Source organism: Gopherus evgoodei, chromosome 6 (assembly GCF_007399415.2).
Source record: "Gopherus evgoodei ecotype Sinaloan lineage chromosome 6, rGopEvg1_v1.p, whole genome shotgun sequence".
Taxonomy (NCBI): Eukaryota; Metazoa; Chordata; order Testudines; family Testudinidae; genus Gopherus; species Gopherus evgoodei.
In genome coordinates, this window is record NC_044327.1 from 112337328 (window position 1) to 112348277 (window position 10950).

The window sequence follows — 10950 nt, forward strand, 5'->3', positions numbered from 1 at the left end:
ATTTTGAAATTCTGATGCAAAACCCTGCATTGCAGATGAAAAGAATCTCCTTTTGGGTCTCATTGACTCAAAGTTCACTTCTTTTAAGGCATTACATACAACAGTAGCAACTTGTAAATTGCAGTAAAGCAGCATATCAATGTGATGTAACCAAGGTACATTTGTTTCCATCTGCAAATGAACCCTGTGGATTTTCCCCAAAAATGCATCAAGAAAAAAGAATTTGCAATACAGTTCTTGCTGGTTTCCATCATCCTCAACCATCCAGCATAGTTTCATTGCCTTCTTTGCGATGATTGCATCTTCTTCTTTAATGAGTTTGTCACACAGTCCCAATGTACATAAATAAATTTTGCTCCCTCAAGCCAGACAAACCAGCATGATGATACAACATGAGGGGAAACAGGCAAACCTGATGGGCTCATGCTGTTGCTTGTACAGACTTTATCGCTGGAAAACGTACTACAGATTTGTTGATATTTTGGAACAAATCAGTTTAGATTGCATGCTTAATGGCTGTATGTAAAAGATGAGCAATACACAGAATGTGCAGCAGATAAGGATACATTTCTTTTAAGTCGTTTACTGAGAGCTGGATGTACATTGGGGAGTCACTGTTGAGTGACATACAGATTTCCCACATTTGGCCGTAGTCTTGCAACACATCTTGAATCCTAATTAAAATTACATCCACATTGCATGTTTTTGTCACTGAAATATACTGCAAGGACGTTCATTGCTGGCCATCCCAAAAGATGTGTGGTTTCATCAGTGTCTAAAGACAGTTTCTCACCACTCAAAAGATCCTTTTTTACAGCTTGTTGGTGAGTGAAAACTTTGGTTTTCTTCCAACTGATGATGTACTGGGTGAGTGCACTTGTGCATACTCTGAGTAATATAAAGCTGGAACCATGGACAGCATTCCTTAGAATTGCCTCCAAGCACAACGCACATACGAGATCATGTAGAAAATCTGTAACTTCTTCCATATTTTGTGTCAATCTTCCCAAACACACTTCTGTTGAAGCCTGGCCTACCATTGCTTGACTTTCTTTTAATTTCAAATGAGACATACAGTTCATATGTTCAGCAATATGTTTGAACTTTTCAGAGATTTCTGTTTTACAAACTTAACAGAGTAAAATGTCCTCATATCCCTTTCCAGACATTTTCACCAGTTTGAGTTTGGTGTTAGGATATTCACTGCAGTGTTCTTCTAGGGTTTTTCTTTTGTGACTCATTACAGACATAAAACAACAAACTTGCTCCTCCTTATTGTACACACACATTTGAGCCCCAGCAACGAATGTAATTGCATTCATGCTCTTCTTGAAATTTGCACTGTTGTGTTAATTAATAAGATCTCCTTGGCGGCTACTGTAGGCCTTTGCCACTTGATTATTTATTTCCTCTGAATGATCCTTGCCTGGCCTCATGGGCAGCCTCTTTGGGCAGGTGTCCTGATCCTGTTGGGACCACAACGAGGAGGACAAGCCCTGTGCTGTGAGGGAGATCACCCCACTGCTGAACAGCTCCAGCCTGGGGGCTGCCTTTCCACACTCCTGTGCAGAGAGTGAGTGAGCAGGGGCTGCAGCGGTCTCACTGAATTGCTGCAGGTCTGATGACATCTGATCCCTGCAGGCACCAGGTGCAGGAAAAGCTACCATCCTAGTGGGGCAGAGCAGAGACTCCCAGCCAAGACTGTGAGAAGGAGGAGGAGCCCCTGTCCACAGTGGAGGCTACACCACTATTGAATGGCTCCAGCCTGGGGATTGCCCCCTCACCCCTAGTTAGTGAGTGAGTGGATCCTTGGCTACAGGGCTTTAGAGGGCTCCTTGTGCAGCTGTGGGGCTGCTGCACCAGATCTCTGCACAAAGTGCAGGAGAGGCTATGCTCGTTCCATCTGTTACTGATGAATATTTTTTCATTGATTTCAATGTGGCAGCTGAAATTGTTTACCAATGTCTGTGAATTTAAACCAGATCTTGCCAAGGCCTATTTATAAGAGAATCCTCCAGTCCCCTCTAGCTGTGCAACTTCCTACTACAGGAGCATGAGCATGAATAGATTAGCTCACTCGGTAGCTGGCATATGTGACCTTTCAGGACTTGCAAGCTCCAAGAAACTCTTTTTTGGTTAGTTAAAGGCCTGTGAATAGTACCACTGCTTTGAATTACTGCTTCTATTCTAAGGATCTCAAAGCACTTTACAGCCATGTGAATTAATGCTCACCTCTACCCGAAGAGGTACATATTATATCCATTTTGCAGATAGGGAATCTGTGGCACAAATAGAAGAGAGACATCTGGGATTAGAATTCAGATTTCTGACTCACAGCTGATGCTTTAATTGCTAGACCATGACTTCTCCCCTTAGCAATGAAAGCAAAACATTTCCAGATGTTTCTATTTTATCTTTCTTTTAAAAGAATGTTTCCCTTGTAATTGGTACTGGCAATATGCTTTAAGGTGGGGTTCTGAAATTCTAACTTTCTCTGACTTTCCAAACAATGGCGCTAGTTTCTGTAATTTTTTTTTTATTTTGCATTGTTGGCAGGGGTTGCTGAGCACCTTTGAAAATTAGACCTCTTAGGTCATTAAATATTGATTCGGATGCTTAATTTTCGGCACTAAAATTTCATTCCAGTATTCCAACTTCCTAATTAACCATTTTTAGTTTTATTTTTAAGAAAATTTAACTCTGAAGTTAGAACAAACCTCCTGTTTTTTCTGTTGTTTCCAAGAATTGCATTGGCTGTGTTTACACTACAGTTTTTGATTGAAACAAGTTATGTTGTTTGCCAAAGTTTGTACATTGCTCAGGCACTGGTGTACTTGACTGCTTGTATTGGTGCTATGCATACTTACCAGGAATGCTTGTGTCAGTGCAAAGTGCGGTGCGCTACGGGTAGGTATTCCGAACATCCCATGTTCCTCTGTCTGGCACAGTGCCTTTTGGACAAGTTTTTGCAATGTTGGTGGAGTAAAAATGACTCTTGCAGGAATCTCTGGGGATTAGGGGTCAAGCTCCCAGCATCCCATAATGTCATTCAACCCATAATTTTTGTGCATTTTTAAAAAATCCCACAAGCCTGTGTGGCACTTTTCAGTGTCTGCCATCCCTGACAGCTGCATGGAGCACACAGAATACTGCACTATTGTTGTGAACACTGTAAATACAGGACATACAATTCTCCTGTATTTGCAGACCTTTAGGAAGTACCACAACTACAGGGGATAAGATGATTTCTTCAAGGACAGTTTGCTGAGAGACATAGTGGAAAACAATTCAAGGTTGTTGGTGGTGTTCACGGAGCAGCTGCAGATAATGGAATGCAGCTTCTGGACCCAAGAAATGAGCCCTGACTGCTGGGATTGCATTGTAATACAGATTTTGGATGGCAAGTACTGGCTGAAGAACTTTTAGATGCGAAAGGCCACATGCCTGATCTCTGTGCCAAGCTCATCCCAGCCCTCCAGCGCAGGGACACCAGAATGAGAGCTGCATTGACAGTGGAGAAGTGAGTGGTGATTGCACTCTTAAAAAGAAGGCAGAACATCTTGCAGGTGATCTGCAAACTGTTTTTGTTTTGACGGATTTTGGCAATATGTACTTAGTCTGTCTACCGGACAGCTAACTTGGGCATGCAGAACATTATACATTTCAAACTTAAAGTGGGGGAGAGGGGAGGGAATTAAGTGCCTGATTCTGCTTTCTCATCAGTTTTATGCTGGTCTGACTCCAATGACTAAACTGGAATTACTCTAGATGGAAAAGTTCCGTGGCCTGTGTTATACAGGAGGTCAGACTAGATGATCACATTGGTCTCTTCTGGCATTGGAGTCTATGAATCTAGATTGTCACTAGAGAGAGCAGAAACAGGCTCTAAAGTTTTAAATATATAGCGTGCTGCATGCCCCTCTCAGTCTCACTGTTTGAGGTAGTCAGCCCACATTGTGCATGAATTTTATAAAACCAACTTAGAAGGCACCTTAAAAACTTGGGGTTATAGTCTTTGTACGTATAGAGGATTTCTATAATTATGCCCTATTTTGGATAATGAAAGTTACAGTAGATTTACACCTGCTATTTAAATTTTTGATCATACCGCATTAATTGCAGGTTTGCTATTTTAAAAAATCTACAAGTTGAGTAAATGGTTTTCTGATTACACGTTATACAGCCTGAATTATGTAGAGATTCAGCTTTTATTTGAAGTCAAATGTAAGATTTTGGTGACAAATTAATTTGTTTTTTGCTAATTAAACGATCTTCACTGTGGCGCTTCACTGTGGCAGTTTGTTTACACTGAAAGTCCAACAATAAGCTGTGAAATTGTGAGGAATTGTTTTGAAGGAAGGAAGGTTATTGTGAATGTGTAAATTTGAATTTTTTTTAACATTGTGTAGTAAAAACAGTCCTCTACCTCCTTCTTAGATCCCCAAGGAGTCCTGCTTTCACTGCACCTGTAATTGTTATTGTATGCAGACTGCAATTGTTTAATGCAGATAAGAAGTTGGATGTATAGCTGCTTACATTTATGTATAATCATGATAATTGCATATACAAACTAAGCATGCAAATGTGGGCATTACAGCACTCACTTTCTGACATTCTTGCTCACAAAGTCTATTCTCCAGTTATAAAATACTGTAATTTGAGAGACTTATTATCTTAGACTTTGGGGTGGAGGAGGAGAAAAAACAATGAATGCTTATTGGAGTGAACGTTGTAAAATGTGCTGCTGCTTTTGAGTTTTTGACAGGTTTAATTATTTGTGAGAATTGGTTATATAGTTTTATATTAATTGTAGTGCCACACATTTTATCTGTGGCTACAATCATGGGCAAAATTAAGAAAGCTTTGGCCTATTGTTTCATTCAGTCGAGTGATGGCAGCTTAGCTTCACATCAGCTGTATGTAGCAGCACAATGGTTTGAAAACAGAATTAGCAGTTTAAAAAAAACTGTTAAAGTTCCTTAAATATCCTTTTAAATACCCTCACTGAAATACTAGTGTAACAGAGCAGTAATTGAGATCTGACAGGCCAGTGGGTTTTCATTAATTTTATCTTTGCTCAATATTTTATATTTTCATCTGAATTTAAGTGGGACTCCACTTTCAGTGTTGCTTTTCTAAGAATCTGTAGAAATATAGTTTTTATAATATATTGCAGTAATTTATTTAATTACAACACACAGCAAAAGTATACAGGGGAAACTATTTTTCTTTCCCTAGGAGTAGAAGAAAACCACTGTGTTTAAAGCTGTGCTACTGTAAATTACTGACCTTTTCTAAGCAAATACAACTAGTTAAAATCATAACCCAATAAACTGAAGATAATTCCTAATTGCTATACCAGATATGCTATATATAAAACATTTTGAATTTTGATTATGTTCTGATGGACTTGGGCACTCTGTGGTATCCTGAAGAGTGCTGTATTGTATAAATTGTTTCCCTGTTGATTACATTCCCCTTTTTATGATCCTGTCTGTCTATACCACAAATAGTAAGTCCAGACTGGAAAATGAAAAGATATAGTACTTAAAGGCTATGAGTTCATATTTATTTAAAAGTTGAAGTCTGCAAGGGTTATTGGAAAATGAGTGCGTAATACTAAATTCTAGAATGTGTGCTGTTGTATTTCCTTAGGGTAAATTCTGCTAATTTTCCTTTACATGGTTATACTTAAAGATGATGTGTAATCAGATAATGATATAGTTCTGTTCAGGATGGATTGACTACATTAAGCCAAAATAAATTATAGAATTTAAGCACACACAGCTAAATGCCTTAATGATAAAATAATATTTCAAGTTGATAAGATTTCAAGTATTGAAATAGAATTACATACACACATTATCATTTGACTTAATTTTTTATGTTGAGATAGAATTGAACTCCTCTGTTAGCTGTTATAGAACTGAGTATCCACATGGTACAATATGTTTTGATTTTAGCAATTTATTTTGAGTCAGGATTAATAATACAATCCTTACAAAATTAATTCTATTGTGTCGCTGACAGGTAGCTAGAAAATTGAATTTGATTGAGGATGCTAAACTAATATAAGTTGGTTTTATCTTTCTTTGGGATTGATTTGGGTATTATGAAGAGGCGGTATTAGCCCAATGATTAATTCGGTCAGTGGTTACATGGAACTTACACCTTTTGTTTGGGCTTTTTCTATATTTCTTAGTCTGTAGATACACAGCTTCAGTGTGTTTTCCAAGCAGTAGCAGAGTGATACTGACAAGATTTTATTCATTTTTATTCCTTTTCACAGCTGCTATTCAGAACCTTTTGGGCAGCAGCAAAACATTAATATTTCTGGGGAAGCAATGGGGCACCACGGAGGCAGGCACTGGAATTAGTCACAAGGGAGGAAGATCCCAAAATAATGTGGAGGGACAGGATGGTGGAGACTTTTTCTTTTCCCATTCCCTCTGCCTTGCAGCAGCCAGGAGATGCCGCAAGAGGAGTAGGGTAAAAAAGGCTCTTTCACCCTTGCAGCAGCCAGGAAGCTGTGGCAAAGATACAGAAAGCTCCTTCTCCCTTCCTGCAACTAAAGTGGAAGGATATTTATTTAATCAGTCATTTAGTAGCCTAGATCTGGTGTGAAAGATAGAGGTCCAACCATGTTTCAGAAACAGCACCCTGGTAAGAATCCTAATTGTCCCCTCCTTACTCGGAACCTAAGGTGATGGTAAATGGGGACTGGGCTTCTCACCAGAGCATTGCACCTGAAGCTTGGTTGAGGAGGCTTCCTCACCCCTTGTTTTTTTCTGTCTCACAGATTTCATCCCTAGCTAATAGGTGTCAGCTAGGTGTCAAATTTCACATAGGTGTCAAATTTTTCAAGTCCTGCTTATTTTTGTTAATTTGTCTCAAATACTTCATTGGTATTTTGCTATTTATATCTTTTAAAGTAAACTTCCTAGGGAATCTCTTGAGGTATACATCAAAGGGTTAAACTGAGCATTGGAATCCTACTCTAGCTCATGCCTTCCTACTTTTTACAATTTGCCTATGCAGGGAAATCCTACAGAATACTCATTTAACTGAATTGTGCCTTTGTTCCTGCCAGAAAGCACTTTTCCAGTGGTAATTGTAGCAGTAGCTTCAGTATAGAGAGTATAGGAGTCCTGCCTCTGGAAATTTCCATTACATGCATCTGGCGAAGTGGATATTCACCCATGAAAGCTCATACTCCAATACGTCTGTTAATCTTTAAGGTGCCACAGGACTCTTTGTTGCTTTTTACAGATCCAGACTAACACAGCTACTCCTCTGATACTGGAAGTACATACATCTTCATGTTTTGAGTGGAGGGAGTAGAGTGGTTGGATTATGGTTATAAGTAGGTCTGGCTGAAATTTTTTAACTAGAATATGTCCCGAAGTAAAATTAGTTTTTTTGCAGTGTTGCTGAAATTTTCAGTTTCCATGGGGAAAATTGAAATGACTGCTCTCTGCCTGCCTGGAAGGCTCTTGTCAATTTCACTTTCTGCCTGTGAAATTGACATAAATTTTTTTTGGCGGGCTAGGTCCAGGGACTGAGAGGCAGAGTGCCTGGGTGCTCTTCCTGCCTTCTTGTTCTGGGATTTGAGAGTCAGAGAGCCCAGGCACATGTGAAATTGACATATCAGCCTTCTTAAGGGGTGGCTTCTTCTGAAACAGAATTTTTCTTTGAATCCTTTTCTGTGAAAAAAAAATTGTAGTTTTTGACAAATTTGGGATGAAATAAAATCAAAATTTGTTGCAGAAAAGGATTCCCTCTTTTTGGCTAGCTGTAGTTATGAGTGATTGAAAAGTCCCTTATGAGCATGCTTAACAGGCTTTTAGCAAAGCTTGGTGGTGCTCGTCCTTTGTTGTGAGGTTCTCCCTGCTCAGTTGAACAGGAGCGGGGGAGGAAAGGGGGTTGCTACTCATAAGCAGCCTTTGGGACTATTCATTGGTATAACATTAGATGCAGGAAAACATTATGGGCAAAAAATTATGATTTGTGTGGTTTTCTTATTTGTATGGTGCAATCTGGTGCTTTTCAGACATGCAAGAAGACTTGGTGTCTAGTGCTTGCAATCTAAGGCCATGTCTACACTGAAAAGTTAGATTGACCCAGCTAAATCACTCACAGGTGTGAAGAATCCACACCAGGAGCAGTTTAGTCAAATTGACTCCTCCCCACCCCCCTCCTCGTAGACAATGCTAGGTTGATGGAAGAATTCTTCCATCTACTGGACCGCGGCTGTAATGCCACTGTACTGTTTCAGGTATAGACAAGCTCTTAGCAGGCAAAATGGAGGCAAAGAACTGGGGGAAAGTGATACTGCATCAAAGTAAAGTGATAGGGGATCTCCACATTTTTGCTGCATTTTCCAGTAAGGTTTCATTTTAAAAAAAAAGTTGTTTCTATTTCTCTTTTGTTAAAGGTGTCACAGTACAAATGATAAAATCATAGAAGCTAAAAATCGAGACGGTCTATTAGGCAATAAGGTCTCTATCCCTATCTTTTCTATATTATTTTTTCCTCTGTTTCAGAGCTATAAAGTCAAAAGTATATAGCTCTTAGCTCTGTGCCCAGTGTGTGCTGTCTTTATGAGCCTATATCTGATGCACTCTAATATAATGGCAGGAACCAGGCATGATTGTTTTTCCTTTCCTGTTTCAAATTGTGTGCCCTGTAATAAATTTTGAAACCACTTGTAAGTGAAACCTAATGTGCTATGACCCTTATGCTGTCTCAGGATGCCTGCAATAAATCTGCTTGAGAAGCAGGGCGAGCTATGCAGAAAAAGCATTTACTCTATTTGTATTAGCGTGCCTAAAGTACAATCTAATTCCAACTTTGTTTTTATCCTTTTAGGACTGGAGCTAGATTTAGATAAGCTTCCCAGTCAGCTGAGTTTCTCTGACTGGCCTGAAATGAAGAAAAAGTTTGCGGCTATATTTTCCAAGAAGACACAGGCGGAATGGTGCAGGATATTTGATGGCACAGATGCCTGTGTGACACCTGTTTTATCTTTGGATGAAGTTGCCTTGCACCAGCATAACAAAGAGCGTGGTTCTTTTATTAAGAATGATCAGGAAGAGATAAGTCCTAGACCATCTCCTCTTCTTTCAAGGACGCCAGCTACTCCATCTCCCAGAAGGGATCCTTTTATAGGAGAACACACAGAAGAGATACTTCTAGAATTTGGCTTTACCAAGGAAGAGATTGCTAAACTTCACTCTGAAAAAGTAATTGAATTTAATAAGCCAAAAGCAAATTTATAATATCTAGCTATGCAAATCAGAAAAGTTTCAGACTGTCACAATAAGATTTTATGCATTAAAGTTGGAATTACATGAGGCAATGTTAATGTAGCACCACTTTTTCAGGGCCGGGGTGGAGTGTGGTGGAGTGTGGTGTCACTGTTAAATTAATGCATTAATTGAGGACTAAATGTACAAACTGTATTCCTAATTGGATTAGAATGCCTACAGAATGTTACCTTTGAAATTTTGTCCTGGGGGTGTTTTTTTTGAAAAGATCTGCAGTATTTGCTTGTTATAATGGTTTATGTAATTTCTAATGTTTCCTTGTGTTTTTAATATATGTTATAATTAGCTGAAGGCAATGATTTTTATAAAATACTGTTATACTTCATAAAGAGGTTGCTGTGTTGTTCATTTATAAATTTGAGAGAGAGCTCTTTTGCCTATATTTTCACAGTATTGATATAAAATTCATTTGCATTATGCTCCCAGAATATACATTAAAATACCATTATTTTGGCGTGATCTGCTTATAGTGGTATATTGCAGAGCAACTATCTATCGTACTGGCTACCTTTCTATCGTACTGTTAATAGTCCCATGACTGTATTACATTTGGAGTCTTAATTTGTCTGGAAAAATTGCCCTGGGTTGAAATTTAATATATTAAAGTGTCTGCCAATAAGTAACCCTTTCCCCCTATTCTGAAAAAATGGAAAATAGGTGTAACCATATGAGTAATAAACAATAAGTTGCTGCATATAGACCATAGTCTCTTTCAAAATTAAAGTGGCCATTTGAAACCTCCTGACACTTGAAATGTTCTGGCATGTCTTATTCTAAGTATAGTATAAATAAAGCAAATAGATACAACAATAGTTATTGCATAAACGCCACAACCTCTCTTAAATTGGTAACTAGGCATTTTTCCCAAAAGCAGTTAGATCACATGATGCACTGATTGTCTGACTTTAAAAAGCTAACCAAAAACCACAATTCAAAACCATTTGCATTCTTGGAGCAGATATATTGTTTTAATATCTCTGTACCTAGAATGCAAATAGTTTTGAATCTTTGTTTTAAAGCCAGACAGCGCATCATGTGGTCTGGTTGCTTTAACTTTAAAAAAGGCTGTGGCATCTGTGAGTAATTATTGCCGTAACCATTTTCTTTATTTATACTTGGAACAGGAGATGTCATAAGAATGTAGTCAACATTACTGCTGTGAAAATTTTTTCTTCTTATGGTACTTAATGGCTGCATGGGCTTGAGAAAACTTTTATGAACACAGGGTTATGATAAAAAAATTAGACAAATACATGACAAAAGATGTATTGGATCCCTGAATGATAACAATCCTAAGGAATCCTTGTATTTTAAACGCATTTTGGAAGATATTTTTTGTCTGAAATTGTCCTAATCCATATCCAGGATCAAATAATAATTTACTCTAGTTCAGATCCTTTTGGTCAAGCCAGGGAACTATAATTGTGATCAAGTCGGGGAAAAAATCTATGGTGTATATTTAGGGCCTGATCCAAACTCACTGGAGTCAGTGAAAAGACTCTCATTGGCTTCACTGGATTTTGGAACAGATCCCTAATTCAGGTATGTAACCTGATCAGTGGTGTTGACATATCAAGTACAGATTTCTACTGAAACTTTCAGTTTTCACTTCAGACCTATTACT

General features: G+C 38.4%; 1 protein-coding gene across 1 annotated transcript in view; it reads left to right on the forward strand.

Moving 5' to 3' along the window:
• AMACR (alpha-methylacyl-CoA racemase) overlaps nt 1–10024 on the forward strand; it is a 32540-nt gene extending 22516 nt beyond the window's left edge. The window contains exon 5 of the mRNA XM_030566794.1: nt 8869–10024. Coding sequence (XP_030422654.1) covers nt 8869–9278 — 410 coding nt within the window. The 3' untranslated portion in view covers nt 9279–10024. The remainder of the gene's footprint in view (nt 1–8868) is intronic.
• Nucleotides 10025–10950: the final 926 nt, after the last annotated feature.